Consider the following 20096-nt stretch of genomic DNA (forward strand, 5'->3'; position numbering starts at 1 on the left):
CACACACTCTGACACACACACACACACACACACACACACACACACACACACACACACACAGGACAGGGGCATGAACACACCATGCCAAACAACAACTGGGTCACAGGACCAACAGTGGCCTGGAATGTCTGTGTCTGTAGTGCCCATACCCAAAGCTTTAATTAGTGTGGATCAGGAAAAAAAAAAACAGCAGCCAGAGGAACATTAAAATATTACAGATGGTCATGTGAGTTCAATCCTGATTGTCTGGGTTCTTCAGCAGTCAGTGTGAAATCAAGGGACACCCAGGAGTCACTGAAGATAATGCCGAATAATTTCACTTTTATTTGCACTTCATGATCCCTGTTCGAGGATGCATAATTTCACTATCCCAATAGAAGGACTATTACTGCATTCCTACATTCAGTGTAGACACTTCAGTGATCCAATATTCAGACAGTAACAAGTGGCCAGACGCGTGGTGTCTCAGGGTTCAGATTCAGAGAAAATTACCTCACATGAAATGCATCATAAGGCTGTAAGAATTATGATAAATTAAATTTATAAATTTGAATGTACAGTATGTATCAGTGAATGTGATTTATTTCACGCTATTCATTAATTGTTGATATTGTCAGCAGATGTGTGTCATAAAAACCTAGATTGACTTTCTGCAATTGTTTTCTTGGTTAAGTCCTATTTTTTGGATGTTGCCATGCTTCATCCTACATGTATGTCTTGGGAAGGCCAAGAAGATGAAAGCTCTTCCTCCATACATCCAGCAACGGTTAGAAATCCAGAACAATGGCTACAGGCCTGACTCTATCACTGGCAGTAAGCCCTGATTTACTGAATAGATGGTGGCATCATCATCTCAGCAAAACAACACACTACTGTCCCACTGTCTGCAGTCTGTGCTGCTGTCACAACACACACACACACACACACACACACACACACACACACACACACACACACACACACACAGACACGCAACCGCTCGGTGGCCAAGTTCCCATCAAACGCTCAAGCAAATCCGTTGCCAAAACTAACAATTAGCTGAGATTTCATTATCTAGGATGGCAAAAAATTGCGCTTCCTCAAGAATACACATGAATAAATACATACATTGCATTAATAAAATACAGAAAAAGTTGTTACTGTTCCCCAGTGTCACATTATGTAAAAATACTTCGGTTCAGCTAGTTATCTACCTCTTTATTTATTTAATACTGTAAATATTGCTCTTGCTATTTAGCACATATATTCGTAGGGACAACAACAGCTTTCAAAAACTTTTACATGGTCTCAAAGTAAAGACAAAGAGAAGCTGAAACTCGTGCTAAATGTTACAGCAATAGACCAACATTTTGTTTAAATGAGAAGATTGATAAGACTCTCATATTTCTATTTGTAGTATGAAGCTACAGCTGGCTAGCTGAGCTTAGCATAAAGACTGTAAGCAAGAGGAAACAACTAGCAAGGGTAATATCACTATCAGCACTTCTACAGCTCTATAATTAAGATGTTATATGTTGTTTGTTTTATCCATACAAACATGTATTGTAAAAATGATAGATTATGGTGGAGTATTTCTTGGTTAGGAGCAGTTCTCTCCTTGGAGATTCCACTCTTTTTAAGTTATCTTAAAAATGTGCACCCATTCTTTGTGCATGGAGAAGGTCACCATAATGTCACAATCTGTGCCAAAGTGGCACTGAAACTCCACCAGCTTTGAGACCTGTTCTCATGAAAATGTATAAATCAAGTACCTCCTAAACGCTGTGATCTGTTGAGGCATCTGTGGTGCAATTCACTAAACTACAAAGCATGTACTGACAATTATGTGGGTTTAAATACAGTTCCTCCTCCCTTCCTCTCTCTCCACCATTAGGAGTAAAAAAAAAACAGCAGCCTTTTTTTAGTTGCCTCTGGCCATAGCTACCAGTCATTACACTACACAGAACAAAGAACAACATAAAAGCTGAGGAAGAAAATGACATACGCAGAGAGAATATGAGCGAGGCAGCAAACAAGTATAGAATCCAAAAGGTCTGTGTTTTTACCTGCCCTAAAAGAAACTTGCAGCTGTAGGAAAAACCTGACACTACTCTTTTACACACATCATAACATCATGCACTGGAAGAAAAGGTCACTGAGGGTATGTTGGATTCACTTCAGGGTGTTTTGAGGATAGTACGATTGGTTACATTGACTCTGTGCAAAACTAAATTGTGTGAAACCACCTCAATTCTAATATTCACTGAGGATAGTAAACTGATCTGATCTTGGCTAGCACAGAAATTTGATCCGAATCAGTTGTATCTGTGCAGAATTTGAAGAGGCCATACTCAAAAGGTCAGCAATCCTCAACAGAAAGTGATCCTTCTTTTCAAAGCTTACATGTAGGGCATAAAGAAGATCTGACTGCCCCAGGGTATGACATACAGCTTTGAAGAGAGACACTTACCAATATGATTTCAATGCACAAAAGACCAAGTCCAAAACAAAAATCCATTTTAAGTGCATTTATTTCCATTTCAGGTACACCGATGCAAAAACTGTGTACGTGTGTGTCTGTGGTTGAACTAGAATAGCTACCCTGGTCTCAAGCCAACCCCCTCCCTACTAGCATACATGATAAATAGCTAATAAGAAACTAGGGGGTGTCAACAAAAAGAATAAGGGGAGTAAACAACCTAAATAAGTATATAAATAATGTTACCACTCATAATGTAGTTAGGCCATCTCATATTAATGAAACAAAGAATTGGTAAATGTAAATGAAATATATATGATAAACTCATTAAATGGCTCCTACAGACACGTCGGTGAATGAAAAAAAGCTAATGGGAAGTGCAGATCCAGACTTGTTTAGGGAACTCAACGAGGGAAGAGAAGTTGTGATATATCAGCCTCTGCTGCATCAATTGTTCCCCTTTGTTATTAAGTCTCTAGCAAATTCCCTAACTTTAGAAAAGCAGAACAAAAAAAGGAAATGGATTTCAGTACGTATCTACATAGTGACAAGTCACTGGAGCTTCATGGAGCGGTGTGCTAGCCTGATAAATATGTTGCTTCAATTTAAAAATCAATATGTTTGATTCGGTGTGTCTTCTTGTTGCCATCATCCTATCCCCCTTCAGGGATCATTAAAGATTCATCCCATCCACTTAATCTAATCTAGCTTTGTACTGTGTGTATTGATTATGCTCTCTTTTGATACACTTCTTTTGTACCCGTTTGCTGTGAAGGGTACATTAGAATCGTTTAGGCTCCCAGGCTCCCTATTGAAATGATCCATATTACCACATCTGAAAATTAACATCACATGAACATGCTGGTGTAAACAGGAAGCCTATTGTAGTCTCTCTCTCTCTCTCTCTCTCTCTCTCTCTCTCTCTCTCTCTCTCTCTCTCTCTCTCTCTCTCTCTCTCTCCTCTCTCTCTCTCTCTCTCTCTCTCTCTCTCTCTCTCTCCTCTCTCTCTCTCTCCTCTCTCTCTCTCTCTCTCTCTCTCTCTCTCTCTCTCTCTCTCTCTCTCTCTCTCTCTCTCTCTCTCTCTCTCTCTCTCTCTCTCTCTCTCTCTCTCTCTCTCTCTCTCTCTCTCTCTCTCTCTCTGAAAAAGCCTGCAGAGGGCCAAAAGCATGCCAAAATCTCTATGGATTATTATCAACACTGTGGTTCACAGGTTTGCCATTATTTCACATCAGAGCAAACAAAAACGGAAGAAATGAGATAAAGTCAACCAATGAACACACACAAACACACACACACACACAACTGAGAGTGGAAATAAGGGGGAGGAGATGTTGACATTCAAACTCTCAAAAGGGTTTTGTCCCAACGCTGCTCCCCACTGACAGGAGGAAACACTGTGTTAAAGGGACGAATGTGATTAACATGCTGTCAGTGTGCTCTGCTGTGTACTGTATGGAGGATGGGTAAACCTCATGTTAACGTACAGCTCAACACACAGTTAGGGCCCGAGGACTACTTTAGATTGGGTTATGTAACCTTCTGATGGATAGTAATGCCTTCAGTTGGAAAAGCGTCTTTGGCTGATGAGACAAAATCAATGTGGATAACAAGGTCAGGTCATTCATTTAGCTCATTCATACTTACAATCATTTATACAATGTTTTCTACATCCATTTATAAGATACTTGCAACAATAGATTTGTTACACAGGGGTGATGACTTGAGTGTGTTTGTGTGTGTGACAACACTTAGTCTACTATGTGTACCAAGAGGGACATTATACAGTTGAAAAATAGACTTTTTGGTGCTCTCTGGTAGAGTTCCATTACAAAGATTCAGGTTAGGATTTAATACCTAACAAGTTGTAGTTCCATGGTTGTAATGGATGACTGAGAACTACCTGAAAGCAAACAAACACCTGCATAATAAGTGTCTGGTTATACGGTCTGGTAACTAAAATTTAACCTTCCAGCCAATTGAGAATCAAGAATTTTCAGTGGCCATTGTGGAAAGATACTATACTATAGTTAGCTTTTACAGTAACACTGTGCATAATACTTCATGTTGAACAACAACTAAATGTTTGTCTTTTGTAATCACGATTCAGCAAATACAACATTTCAGCAGATTCAAATTGTTCCTATTTCAAACTCTTCTAGCTTGATTTATGGTTGTGTGGAGGCTCCACGCAGAGCTTTGGCCGTAGCCTACGTAAGTGGACTAAAGTTTATACTTGTGCATTGGTGTGTGTGTGTCGATCTCTTTAAGAGAATAGCAGGGCTGGCATTTATGTGTGTGGGGAGTGTGTGGTAGAGCAAGTGAGAGAGTGACAGTGATTCGCTTCGGAGCAAGTAGCGACTCTGGAGTCACGGTGGGAGAAACAAAGTGTCTCCCCTGTGCTTTCTGATCATGGTGGGAAATCTGTAGCAGGAAAAGTTAACCCTCTCCTTGATTTCATGTTGTTTATGGAGAAGGAGAACCAGGAAATGAGTAGGGGGAAATGCAACGCTACCAAGTCACAGCCAAGCGACGTGCATCGCCGCGACATGTAGTTACATTTTTCGAGAGGTGCGCGTCAGGCTACGGGTAGGGTCCGACGTAGGGTCCGTGTCGCCACGTACCTACGTACGTAGCTACAGCGTAGATTTTACGCAGAAGCATAAATCACGCTTTACTGTGAACATCTCAACTTTGGTCTTCAAGTGGTCTCCTTGGCTATAGCCCTGCTTCACAGCCATGACAAAAAATATCTATCTAATAAACAGATTCCATTGTTATTTTCTGAGCAAATTTGTAACTCACAGTGGATAAACACTTTCAACTTGATCACTCAGTGGCCTTCCTCTAGCACTACCCAGGACAAACATTTTTAGCCCCACTACTTATAAAGCTCTAAATAAAAAAGCCTAGTTTTCTGTTCAGCTGGACAGAAATGCACACACACACACACACACACACACACACACACACACACACACACACACCTGTTCTTCCTTAGACACTCAGTCACACAGACACTGTACCTGTCAGCATCTTCAGTTGCAGCCACAGCCTGGTGATATCGTGGCAGAGTTGAGACACTCGGTTTAGAGCCATTGTTTTGCCGGTACATGTATGCCCCCTGATACATATGTACACACACACACATACACACTGTTAAAACACATTCAAACACACACAGCAGCATATTCTGTCAGAGCACATGACGGTGGAAGTTCAGGCAGTCCATTCTGCCACAGCCGAGGACTTCAGCCGCTTACTGAGCTGTCAGTGCACTGCGCAGCCTACACACACACACACACACACACACACACACACGCACACACCTCCCCCCTTCCCATCTGTACCAGCCTGCGAGGCGGAGTTTCACATGGTCCGCCTCCAGTTTCACATGTCAAACTGCTTTCACTGAAAGGCTTCAGCCCTTTGCAGTGACAATAACTGCTAATACATAACAATGATTATAGTTCATTATCATCATGTATAATCTGTCTCCAGTTTGAGTCAGTTAGATTACTGCAATATTAATACATTTGTATTTTGTTTTGAACATTAGGCAGTATGAAATATGGTATGTTAAGCTGAGAACAAAGAATCTCTTGGCTGATACTTAGAAGTCTGATGTCTCTCTCTGTAACTTAATTTCATTTTTTTGGTACCTTACAACTGTGCTTAAACTAAATATAAACACGTTAGCACAGCTTTACAATACAAAATGTGTTTATAATTGGTTGCAAAATTAGTTATGTAAAGTTGTTGTGTTGCTTAGTTCTGCTTCTACATGATGTGTTTCTGTTAATAAAAATAAAAATGAATTTATAGCACTGTTGTAAAAAGTTTCCATCCTGATCCTGGACATAACCTACTTGCAGAAACATGAAATGTCTCGAATGTCATGAGTTATACAGAACAATGTTCATAGCCTTTTTAATAAAAGACGCTACTCAAATGTTCATTTGGCTTTGCTTACTGCTTCTTCTGGGTTAATAAGCATTAGATATTACAGATTCCAACCAACATTTGAACGCACCAAGCTGGCAGAGAAGTGAAATAAAAGTTTCAAATTAGGCTAATGTAAACATAGTCTTTTATGTGTGTACTGTACAATTCAAATACAGTAGACCCATGTTGGTGCCAGAGGGAAGGGAGGTCTCTTTCTCTCTGCTTTCCTCATACTTTCTCACAGACACCACACACACACACACACACACACACACACACACACACACACACACACACACACACACACACACACACACACACACACACACACACACACACACACACACACACACACACACACACACACACACACTAATAACACACACACAATAATAACAGCAGGGGGACCCAGTGTGCCACACACAGAAGCAGTGGGAAGTTGGACTGGTGAAAATGTGAATAGACAATTTCATTTAAATGCTGCCCTGCTGAGGAAAACACACATTTTAAAGTATTTCTGTTGCTTTATGTTTATTTGACATATTGCCCTGTCTCCTTCACATGAACAAGGAATACAGTAACTCCTCACATTTGTTTTTTTCATGAGGCTGCCTGTCAGTCCTGCTTTGTAAGCGCAGGATGACTTTAAGAAATTGTATCTTCTCGTATTGCCCAAACCTTTATAGGTGCGTGTTACTGGTATATGTCACAAACTTTAAAACGTACGGTGTGGTTGCTGCTGTTTGCCTTTTCACCATGGCAAGCTGCACAAGACAGGGTAGCGTGGCTGGTGTGCTCTAGAATTAGCGCTTTACAATAAATTCAAATATACATATAGATACTTCATATAGTGACATACTTTTCAGATTTGCTATGTCTGAGAAAATAACCCTGATAATGTCACAGTGATGTCATCAGGTTTATTTCATCTTGGGCTTGTAGACTCAAATTTATAGTAGAAAACCTGGGCATGGAGTTTGAGAGACATGCAGGCAGGGAAGGTCTAATGACACAGGCTAATGAGTTGCATTTTGGGAAAGGTGGGATCTAGCATTTTTGGAGAAGGTCAGTGTGTTTTGTCCCTCACAAGTCCCTTCACTTTATTAATGTGCTAAATTGCTTGAGTAGCCCCTTTAATTGCACAGTTCCTCATTTTCTTCCTTTCCCCCCTCTCGTCCTCTTTGGCGTCACTCTGTTTTTAATAGCAGATAGAAAGATTTGAGTCTATAAATTGAAATTGAACATTAAACTTAATGCATAAATGTTCTTCAGTCATCTCTTCTATTCCTGCTTAGGTGATCACACGATAACAGCTGGACAGAAATGCACACACACAAAATGTATAGTTCAGCTGTTATAGCATATACACAGGCAGTGGGCTGGAACTTCCTGTTTAGAGTCCTTTATACATTTCTCTATTTCCTTTAAAAAAAAACACACACACACACACACACACACACACACACACCTGTTTCTCTGAACACTAATAGAAATGCTTTCATCATTAGGGGTGAACATTTAAGTAAATATGGACTATAATATGGTCATGTCACAGGGTTATGGTGGTAGCAATAGAAGGACTGAGATTAGGCGCGAGGAGATTAAAAACAATGGATGTGTGAGATTAAGGGTTAGATTAACGATAAATCTCTCAGTCTAGTCGGAGATAACATTATCAATAAATGAAGGGATTCAACAGAGTTTGAGCCAACAGGATTTTGAAAGATCTGAATGTAACAGAGGAGGTCCGTTTAGAGGGGTGTGTGTTTACCTACAGTACTGTCAGATTTAGATGATAGAGCACGTTGGCTGTGGGACAGGAAAAGGCAGAGGGTTTATAATTGTTCACTTCCTGTCTGTGCTGATTTATCCTCCAGCAGCTCTGAAATCCCCCACGCGTGGCTGATTTACAGTTCCACCCTGAACACTCTCATTTTAGAATTGTCATTAATGAGCTGTTTTAAACCACACTGTATATTACAAATGCGTTGTCTTCTGTATGTAGAAATTATCACTACCGATGACCTCGACTTATTTCAAACTTCACTCTACTCCAAAAATTTGACCCATATAATGAAATGATGTGATCTTCTCTTATGAAAGGGTCACCTTAACAAAGCAGGTCAAATTAAATTGACTTTGTCATTTTCAGGACTTCATTTGTTCAATTTAAACTGAGGAAAAAAGCTGAGAAAAAATTCAATAGAACAGGAAATGTGTGTGTGACAATAGCTGTATGTCAATGCATCAGTTAATATGACATGCAAAGCCTCTAAAATTAACGTTGAGTTAAAAATATTTAATGACTGCATCTCTATGTGTTTACATGGGATGCAGAGCAGACTTCAGTGTGTGTCTATGGGATGTAAAGGAGACCTGTATGTGTGTGTATGAGGGATGTGGCGCAGACTACGGCTCGAATAACTCCCAGCTGAATTATTTATTTGAGACTCCCCCCCCCCCCACGTCCGTGTCGGCAAAGACTAAACACTATTGACCCCTTTCCGCTTCAGGATCAAACACTATTGGCCGGCTGTGGCGTAAAACAGGAAGCCCCCAATTGTCAAGTGACTCACAAGCCCAAAACAAGCAGCAGAGGATAATCGGCAGGAGAACAACAAAAGGTGTGAACAAGCAACAAGTGAACAGTTTGAATCAAGGTCGTGATAACATATCAGTCAGCACTTAACTGGCTAATTAAACCACAGAACAACCAGTCTACCGCCTTCAAAAACCAGCTGACAATGACCACAGTTAAACTCTTGCTTCAGCCACATGACAGATCCGTCACGGGAGGTTTATTGTTTTCCAAGACGAAACCATCATCCAGGTTTCCTTTGACTGAGTGTCAAGACCTTGTCGACAGTCATTAAGGCTCTAATAAAACCCAATAAAACAAATTCAATACTGTCCGGATGCTCTGATGACATCACAGACCTGCACTGGAACAGCTGATAAATGTGTCTCCATGGTGCATGTTGTGGTACAATGTAGGCTCAAATCCAGCTCACAACCCTCCAATAAATCCCTGATCAGGATGAGAACAATACACACGAAAGAGAGGAGTGTGTGTGTGTGTGTGTGTGTGTGTGTGTGTGTGTGTGTGTGTGTCTGTTGTGGAAGGGTCACGGTCACTCAACAACAACTCAGATGATGACCAGGGATTTTATCTTAAAAAGGTCAGCAGGTGTCAAACAAACAAAGAGTGTGACAGCAAAATGCATATCATGGGAAGGACAGTTAAAATATTGGGAAACAGATTGCAAAATCATGAAAACACTCATGATGAGGAAGTTTTGCCACATGGGCGGAAGACTATCACGATGGATTATCATTCAGGGAAACACCAGAGGAAGTTAGAGCAGGTGACCATTATAAAACAATGGCTTTGAAGATCGACAAGAAAAGTCGAAAATAGTATCTCACCTTATATCTTAGCATCAACATTGTATAGCCCTAAACAAACAAGTAATAATTATGAGTTGATAAAGCAACAGTAAAGAGGACAAATAAGATCAAGAGCAAGCACCTGTCTCTCTGTGACACAGCATTTCTAGATAAGCTCTTGCTAAAAATACACATATCTCTAAATACAGACCAAAGCCTACAGAAAACAGACCAAAATAGACCTGAACCCTCACTGATGAGAACCAAGATCTAAAAATCATCAAGCACACACTGCACAGTCCTCACATGTGTGCAGACACCTGGGAGTTTGAGTAATCAATGATGCACAAACCACACGTACACAGGCTGTCAGATAATTACGCCACCCTTTATTGAACCACCTTGAGTAAATAAGGATGTAGTAGTATACTATACAACCCGTTTGCCATATTTACATATCTATGATAGGCCACAGGAGACATTTATCAGAGGGAAAATCAGTATGTTTTCTTGGCATGGTTGGATTTTGTTTGGTTTTTACAACCCTTGTAAAAACAGGCAGAGGCTACGAATCAGATTTACGCGATAAAAGAGAAGCGTGTGGAAACACCTTGAAGAAAGAATGCAATTTAGCCATGCTTCATTTATCTGTACTGTAGTTATCCCGCTGAATTTGCAAACGCATGAATTCCAAGGTCAGTGAACACGACAAGCCATTGCTTTTTATTACTTCAGTTTCATTTCTGACTAGAAGTACTTCTTTGCGATTGTGATAAATGCTATTTCTTCATGAGAGAAGAGCACTCATGACAGCAGAGACGGACCGTTAAAGGAAACAAACATGAATTGGAGACCAAGGGCCAAAACTGGAACTGGAACCACAGCTAAGACAAAAAAAAACATTTGCAGAGTATGCACATTACTTAGAGTTCCGTCTTCCTTCATCTGTCATGATTCCCATCTAAACATGAGCCTTTTCATGCACGGACACACCTCACACACCACAGTTAAAACTCAACGACACAGCCATCCCTGCAAAACTCACTTTGCAGCTGTTGACAGCACTGGGTGCATCTGTAGTAGCTCTCCATCTCCTCCAGTGAGATGCGGACAAACCTCTCTCCTCCATATTCCTGTTTTCCTGTGCAGTCCTTCATCCCGTCACTCCGTCTGTTCTCCTCTTCCTACCTCACCACAGGTAAAGAGAAGAGGATCGCCCGCCTCATCCTGCTTTGCTCATTTGTTTTCCAAACCCTCCCTGTCTCTCTCTTACGCACACACACACACACACACACACACACACACACACACACACACACACACACACACACACACACACACACACACACACACACACACACACACACACACACACACCTCTTAAGTTATTGAGTGATTACCCCACTTCTCAGCCCCTCCCTGCTGCTGTGGAAATCTGCGTTTCATATTTGACTGAGAAAGAGACTAAGAATATATACTGATAAACAGATTGAAATTATCACTTGTCTTGCCGCAGACGCCACCACACACATGCGCACAAATATTCATCTTCACAATTCATTCCATGTATTGCTGACTTTTCAAAATAACCGTTTGTCAAACAGTGGTGTCAACGTGGAGGTAATAAAAGTGACAGAAAATCTGCGGATTTAAATCCTTTCAAAACAAATATACGATTTTAAAACAAGAGCACTCAGGTTGAAGATAAGAGTTACATAAATTAAAAGAGTTCATAGTCCAGCCAGGACCTGGTTGTCAGTGTCTCAAACTTCCCCGCCTCAAAAGGAGGAAAGTCTTTTATCTATAGCATTAACACAACTACACAAACACCCATGGTTGCTTGTATTCTGATAACACTGATTATCGCCCGTATTGTGCAGAACAGTAATCCAGCTGTATGCTGCTTAGCATTGTATTAAAAGGTTTGTTAGCAGAGATTGTGTTGCTTTAGCTAGAACTATAAAGTCTCAGGCAAAGTTCTTTTAACTCTCAGTATCATTGCTGGCAGTGCATATGAAGCCAGATGTCTTCATAACACCTAAAGAGCCTGAAGGGATTACGGTGTTTGGGTAGAAAAGCTCCAACACAAAATCACCCTCCCATCTAATGTCTACAAAACAAGATTAATCCTCTGACCTGTCTGGTTTCTGGCCTTGTGAGGAAGTTATTCATTTAGACAAATATTGATTAGGCTGTGCCGCGTGACTAATATGTACATTTTTAGCAATCAATGCACTTTCACCGACTAAACTTGACCCAACCTGCAACCCTAAAATTACCCCTTTACAAAGTACAACCAGTGAACATGTGCCTGCTTCTTCTCTAAACTACTCAACGAGTTCCAAGTAGAATAATAGAATATTATGCATTAAGACGACACTCACCTCCTCTGCTAGTCTGTGTGCATTTATGATTCTGCTTCCTGACCTTATGTTGACGGCCACAGCAAAGGCTGGCGGACATAATGAAGACAAACACTAGTCTGTTTGTCTTTCTAAACAGTTTCTTTGAATTTCTGTTGGTCTGCCTGTTTATCTGTTGAATCTGTCCCTTAACCATCCAACTAGTGAACTAACATTTCTGCTGCTGGTTTAATAAAACATAAGGTAAGTTATCAATTAGCCACTCACAAGGGCTATATCAGGTAATCAGTTACAAAGGTCAAACACCAAAGAGGGCCGCATTCAAGGACTTACACTCCATGGTAAAGAACATAGTGACAGCTAGTGCCCCTGCTGGTCTGCTGAGTCCACACTTAAAGAAGTACTGCAACAATTTGGGAAGTACAGTACATGCGTTTACTGTCTTACTGGATGTTGGATGAGAATATTGACAATTTCATTCATGTGTCTGCAATATAGAGGTTGGTCAGGCCTAGCTTAGCACAAGGACTGGAAGCAGGGAGAAACCGTTAGTTTAGCTCCCTTAAAGTGCCTTTTAACAACTCCAATGCTGTCATATTTACATGTTGTATCAAGAAATGTACACCATATGCAATGAATAGTAATCTTCAAATTAATAATGATTTAAATAAGGTATTTTCAGTCAGACATTCAGACAACTAATGCCTTAATTTAAGAAAGTGGGGCTGCTGCAAAATGTGTTTTCTGAATTTATATCCTTAAAAAAAGGGCCTTATTTTTTCAGTTAATGTGCAAAGTCAGGGGTAGCTTTCATCTAACATGAGGAATTTCAATGTGTTTTTGTACCTTAAATGATGCAGACATCACCTTCAAACATATTCCTTAACATATTAAAAGCCGTTACATAATGCATTCATTTATCCTAGATTGGGGGTAAAGTTCTATTGTATTAGGGGTATGTACCTACATTTGCACCTGAAAAAGTTGCCTACATATAACACCTAGCCTACTGTAAACCACATTCCCAATAACCACACTGATTTCTAATAAATAACACCTCAAATATCATGTATTGAGTACATTGAGTTCATTCTAGAGAGAGAGGGACATGCAAAATAGAATATCATTTTATGTTTGTTTCCCTCTGTAGTTGCTATGGTCAAATTTCAAGTCACCCAAACTACCACAGACATACTGTAGCATCAGCAGGAAACTTAAATAGTAAGGCTCTTCTATGATGTTTGAATAATGAGGGGGACGCACAGCAGGGGAAATCTCCTCATGGTGATATGAAATCCTGTCCCGTCATCCTGTCACACTGATATTTAAATAACAGACACTACAGACCAGAACGCTCTTTAAACATGGATATTCAGTTACACGTAACACAAAACATACACCTGGACTTTTACAATCAGCACACACACAAACACAAACTAACACTAACCGGTTGGTCCAGGGCTCCTGCTGTGTGTATGTCGGGTCAACAGACTGATAGATATGGAAAGATTGTGAAGCAGTCCACTCAACACCTCCCGGCCCTCTTGAATTAACTCCAAAAGAGACATTGTCATATAACAGTAGCTTTCATACTATGTACTATGAGCCTGTCCTGCTCCCCTCGATTAAGCTGCTGTTTGGTCTTCTAAATGTGCGATTGTTTATCTTCATGTCTGCTCCGTCTTTATCACAGGAAGTGAGGGGTGGAGGGATGACATAAACCCCCCCTACAGCTAATTATACTAACTTGGCAAATATGTGTGTGTGTGTGTGTGATTTGGACTGTTTACCAGGGTACAAAAGGACACTAAAAATTGATACAATCCCCTTCTTTTTTTTTTTTTTTTTTTTACTTCCAACTAAGAAGGAAATAAGCACAATCAGGTGTCTGAGTTTATCAATAATGTGTTTTCCTGTGTGCATCCACAAGATAAAGAAAGTGTTAACTATCCCACATTATCTTCCCAACAACAACAACTCACTCTGTCCTTATGAGGAAAACAGTGACTGATTTTTTCATCACAACACATGATCCTAAAAGTCACACAATGCTACATTTTATCATCATAAATGGTTATATTATACACTATTGAATGTGAATCACTGGAAAAAAACATGTGGGCAGCAATTTAGAAGTCTTAAAACACGCTACAATAAATCATAGAAATTATGCCAGAGAAACAAAACGGTTAATTGTTTCCTCTGCGATGGTTTCTTGCTGCTTTTAATTTCTTCTTTTACTCAAAAGTACTTTTGACATGATGCCAAGGGTTGTCCGACGCTACACTAAAGTGTCTCTGTGGCCTCAACAACGTCGACCAAATAATGAAGATAACTCAATAGTCCTGCTTGTGATTTTATGACTTCAAATAAGTCAAAAGAACTCTGCAAATCTCAGACAATAGGAGCTTTTGACTGTGGCATCAGTGGGTGTAGACTTTTTTTGGGCATTACTTATGATGGGGAGAATGATTACACTGGTGCCATCTGTAAAGGGCTCCACCTCCCTTAGACTATCACATTATCTTTATTTTACCTAATTTATCATCACACAATCGCACAAACATTCCCAATTTAAACTTCAAAAGGTAGCAAGCAAAGACGGTCATGCACTTTTTATTATGTGGCATTCATTGGATTTATCTATTAATCAAGTAGAAGAGTCACAATACGGAAGATCAAAACCTATGGGCTCCTTCTCTGAAATGGCTTCCAAACTGATAATACTGACAATAAACTCAATTATTCTGGCTTCTTCTTGGTAAAGCCAATTATCCAACTGCTCTCTTGGATACTTTAGCATGCTTTGTACTAGTTAATACTTGTTATATCATCTAATACAATCTATTTATACAGGCACTATTTATATACGTCTTTCAAAAACAACACCACCATGGCATTCCACCTTTAGCAAGGAGCTGTGAGAGACACAGCAGAGGAATAAGAAAACCCAGGTGGTTCCATTCATTTTGAATGAGGGTATTAGGGTTATTAGGGTTTGGTAGCTTCATCAAAAGAACTACCAGTCCCTATGTATGATAGTAACCAAATGAAGCCAAACTGATTTCCAAACTTGTCAGGCCCACTATTGCGTTGTGTAAAGGTGCAAATGGCTGCAGACCATTGCATCTTAACTTGGAGCATCCACTATCTATCCTGGAACATTACTCAGATCATGACCAATTCATAAATGTCAAATCAAAATGAATGGTGCATGATGTAAACTAAATTAAGTTTTATGAAATGTTCCTCACATCTTGGAAACCTAATACAGTCATAGTTTTCTGCCACAGACTATCATGTGAGCAGATTCTGTCCTCAGGAAACATCTAACATTGTACGTGGGGACATGATAATAGTACACTGTATAGTCACTATTACATATTATCACACTGGGTTAAATTACTCCTTGTTCTGGTGGAACCTTCTAAAAGATACCTGGGGTCAGATCCCATTTTCAAAACCAAATTTGCAAGATGCAAGCTGTGACTTGCCACATGAGATCATTTCCCCTTCACAAATTTTGGCACATTTAACAACTGAAATGAAACACGTATCACTAGCATGAACATGCGACAGCCCTCATAGAACTCAATCATTCTTAAAATGGGACGCTGGCACCACACTTAAGATTACACCAATTTTTTGGAATTGTCTAATGTCAGTGTGCGACATGTCTTCTGTGTGACATGACCAGGACAACCTTCTGGCTACACTAGGGTGACAGATACTGCAGAGATCCCTACCACAGGTTGTCGACAGAACCTCCAGCGTTTGCTCCAAGTCGTCTGGTACCGACAGCTGCTCTCCCATCCTTGAACCGGGACACCACAACTGAGCAGACTTCCTTCTTCACATGTACTTTGCAGCTCCTAAAAGATACCAAATATTACTATAACAACTATAAGTGTAAATCAAAAAACAAAATACTGAACCACACATGAGCAGTAGACTCAGGTGAAAGAAGACAGAAGGAATAATGAGAACAGAAAGAACAGATTTGGTCAGCAGTGTACAGAGAGGGAGGGGAGGAAGGAAAACACACACACACACACACACACACACACACACACATTTGCAATTGCTTAACACTTAACAACATCCATACCTCTGTGTACCAAACACACACGCCTGTCCTTAGGGGGGTTAACAACATTACTGATGCTAATTTTATCTTCTATTAGATTGAGCTGGGCAGCAAATGATCTTAACAAAACTGAACTTTCCGGAAAGAAAAGAACAACGTTGTGTTGTAGAGCATCTGCTGAATGACCCAAGGTAAAGGCCCAATCAGTAGATCTTTTTGACCAATGTTGCAGGTATATTCACATCTAATGTAACCATTTTATTTATTTTTCAACTGATCATAATTCTAGTGTTAATGGCTAGTTTCAGTCTATCGATTTCGCTATGATATCATGTGAAATGATTAACATGGTTTCATTGTATTGTCGTGTATTTTCTGGCACATGGAGTATGTGCATCCTGCATAGATATTTGATCTGCTGTTAAAAAACAGAGCTCATACACACAATCAAAGCAAATTTGTTCAATTCCCCATTCAATTACCAGTTCCCCAACAGTGGCTCCTTTCATTTCTTTGACAATAGAGCAGCACACCCTTAGTCATATGGACAGAGACCTTGTGACGTGGTGATATGCCAGGCTAAATACAGACGGAGACTAGTTCCACATGCAATACAATGTGACACTTTTAACAGCCAAGTTCACAGACGTGGCCCAGGGGATGTCATCATGAGTGCATGGCAATAAAAGAGTCAACAGATTTCGAACACTTCGAAACTTTCAGTTTCAACCCCTATACAGACATTTGTCACCAGTGTACTGTACATCTGTATACAAACGATTTAAAGCACACAACACAAGAGTGCAGTTCAAGATGACATTATTTGTATGAGATATACAGAAAAATGGTTCACCAAACCTTTTCATTTGAACTGACACACGCACCTCATGGGTGCACTGTATGCCATTGGTTGGACATTGATAATGAAGCATAACTATTTAGTTTTCATTTCACATGAATTGAAATTGCATTTTGTTAGTGACGCCAATTCACCCAAGTAAAGAGCCCAGTGGAGGGCCAACCACACCTGTTCACACTGTAGCATAGAACCAGTGACAGCAGACGGGCTCATTGTACTCTATTAAAAACCTGGAAGTTCTAGGTTTAATAAATTAATTTATGACCACATCCCAGCTCATTTAATGAATATTGAAGGCCATACAACGTTCTTCATCCCCTCCAAACCTCATTCCATAATCTGAAAATATTTACCTGGTAAAATACCAAAATAATGCATCTCCAGGGAGTTTTGTACTTAAATGTGTTCAATATTTCATTACACTTGGTCATTGCCGAACTGTAACCCTGACTGTACCAATTAAAATACCCAATGTGGGGTGATAGCTTACCTTTGTCTATATACAAACACCTAATTTGCCCGATTAATGGAGTTGGGCGTGCTACCGTCTTTAAGAGGAACTTTCATGGTCCAGTCAATTCATTAGGATTCCTATCGATACAGCTGCGCTGCCTCCATGCGTCCTATTAGGAAATTACAGTGATTCGACAAATTTGACTTTCACTGCACCCTAAATTGATGGCGAGGATTGTGAATGTTGTGCACGAGATTACTAGCTAATATAAACGGTGTGCCCTGGTCCTTACCTGCACGTTATCCCCAAGCCAAACAGCTCCGCCCATCCAATTGGCTGGACCCCCAGTTCAATGCTGTCTCCTCTTCCTCCTTCCTTTTCTTCCTCTTCCTGAAGGGGGATACTTCAGTTAGTCCGTTTGTCCTTTCCAAAATTCCTTATTACTTTGTTTTCCGAATAACTTGAACTTCTAAGAGTTAAAGATAAATAGTAGAGGGTGGCTGCTTCTAAGGTGACAGCTTGGACACAGAATGGCCTCTGCAGTATTGTCGTTTTTAAGCAGATGCAGTAGTTTCCTCACTAGTGTGGGATGGATTGTAATGATGTGTCCGGGTAATGTGACATAAAACACTCTTGACAAATAGAATGCATGCATTCAATCCCTCTTCTGGACCAACAAATGGGGGAAGTTTTACGTTTTAAGTGTACCTGGGACACCAACAGAAGGGACACCATGACATCTGGTGGTAGAACAAAATAAGTGCACAAAATGAATTCTGAAACCACAAAACTATCCTACAGTACTCTGTCAAAAAGTAGTTGAGCTATTTATTTCAAAATGTTATAGGTCTATTTTGGTGCCCAACCAGCAAGACTTAAATGACTGTGATGTGGATCAGGTGATACGTGCAAGCCTAAATGTGCCCTGATGCTCCATATAAATTATGTCAGTGGGCACGTACAGAGTATTTAAAGTATGATCTACATTTGAACTGTAGTTAGAATGGTAAGAGTTGCCAACCATAACTACATTGTACAATTGGATATAGATGTATTTATGTGGTTGTAGGCAACATGAATATAACTATTCAAATGTAGTTACAATTGTTTCAGACACAGTTTATAATAGAATCCAGAGGTCCTTCTGTCTGCAACAAACTTTCTGCAAGTAGGCTACATTTATGCCAAATTAACTAGCCTACTTCCAGTGCAAGCCCACATATTAATGCATATGCTAGGGGATCCAGAGAGGGAAACTCTGCCACTGATTTAGTCTATTAAAAATGCCCAGTCTGATATGAATCACTACAGCTAATGGCACGATGCATGCCTCGTATCCACCCCTCAGCTGCTGACAGCCATATTGAACATCTCCACAATTAGCTGCATCAAGTATGCGACAGAAACTGAAAACAAGACCGGAAATTAGGCATTTTTCCCTTCAAAGTAAAACATAAATATAGGCTGAGAGAAAATATACAGTAAAAATTTGTATAGAATTTTTTTTTTTTTTTGCAACTACACTTAGAGCTTCCATTGGTGTCAAAAGTGCCACTACAGTGCCGTTACAGTCATTCCCTGGCTACAATGACGGTGCAGAGACATGGGGTGGATCCTAATAAGTCTGTTATTTGATCTCCTCGCTCCTCGCTTGAACAGGAAGTCGTTCTGGTCCACTTTCGTGAAGGCCGTCTCAAAGTTCTTATTCCTGCCTGGAGGATAGAGCTTAGGTCGGGCCCAAAAAAATCAAGCCCGACCCTACCCGAGCCTGTGCATGTTGCATCCGAGCCCGGCCCGGCCCGACACATTAACTGTAATTATGAGCCCGAGCCCGATTTCAACCCGACAATTTTTTAATACGTGTGCCTTTATAACTGACGTTCTCAACTACAATTCCGAGTTGTTTGAACTACAGAAATCTGTTTAGAATTATCTTAATGAATACAAGTAATGCAACAAGGACGAAGCATGTAAACTACGCTGTTTGTTTATTCAGAATGGAATGGATCGCAAATGGATCCGAGTGAAGAAACGTAAAAAAAAACTTGACCCTAGCTCCCTCAGCCGAATAGTGTGGGTAACAGATCAAAGCAGCAACATAATCAAAGCCCTGGAACCATATAGGAGACTTTCTTGTCGCGATCACCTAATTAATACTGTCCTTTGCCATGGTCTGCATGCTGACGCACTGGCCGTGAACAGTGCTGCAGATGGGGGAGACAAGATGATGAAAGATGTTGCTAACTCCGCCCAACAGACTACGACCTAGGGAAGGGAAGCAAGTGAAGCAAACATGGATGTATTTTAAGGACCTGGGACGTATCCTTCGAGAGTGCAAATGCAAGAAGAAGAAGACCCGGAAATGCTGACCAATAAGAGAGGGGAGTTTAATGAGGCAGGCGCTAAAACGGAGGGTTTCAGACAGATGATGAATACAGGTATACTCAGACAGACAGTATGAGAAAAATAATGTGTTTTTTGAACATTAAAGCATGTAAACATGTTCTAGTAGAAACCCCAAAATACAAGTATGAACCTGAAAATGA

General features: G+C 40.3%; 1 protein-coding gene across 13 annotated transcripts in view; it reads right to left on the minus strand.

The window, feature by feature from the left end:
- Positions 1-20096, minus strand: part of mcf2la (mcf.2 cell line derived transforming sequence-like a) — a 49844-nt gene that overhangs the window by 28903 nt on the left and 845 nt on the right. For 3 of the 13 annotated variants that reach the window (XM_031292314.2, XM_035998480.1, XM_031292309.2), the window contains exon 1: positions 12172-12466. In XM_031292314.2, coding sequence (XP_031148174.1) covers positions 12172-12346 — 175 coding nt within the window. In that variant the 5' untranslated portion in view covers positions 12347-12466. Of the gene's footprint in view, positions 1-3288; positions 3294-5481; positions 5752-9255; positions 9261-10832; positions 11080-12171; positions 12472-13597; positions 13766-15896; positions 16023-17842; positions 17951-20096 lie in introns of those variants that run through there. The other 10 variants (XM_035998482.1, XM_031292312.2, XM_031292316.2 and 7 more) reach the window with 9 other exon arrangements.

This window comes from Sander lucioperca, chromosome 24 (genome assembly GCF_008315115.2).
Source record: "Sander lucioperca isolate FBNREF2018 chromosome 24, SLUC_FBN_1.2, whole genome shotgun sequence".
NCBI lineage: Eukaryota > Metazoa > Chordata > Actinopteri > Perciformes > Percidae > Sander > Sander lucioperca.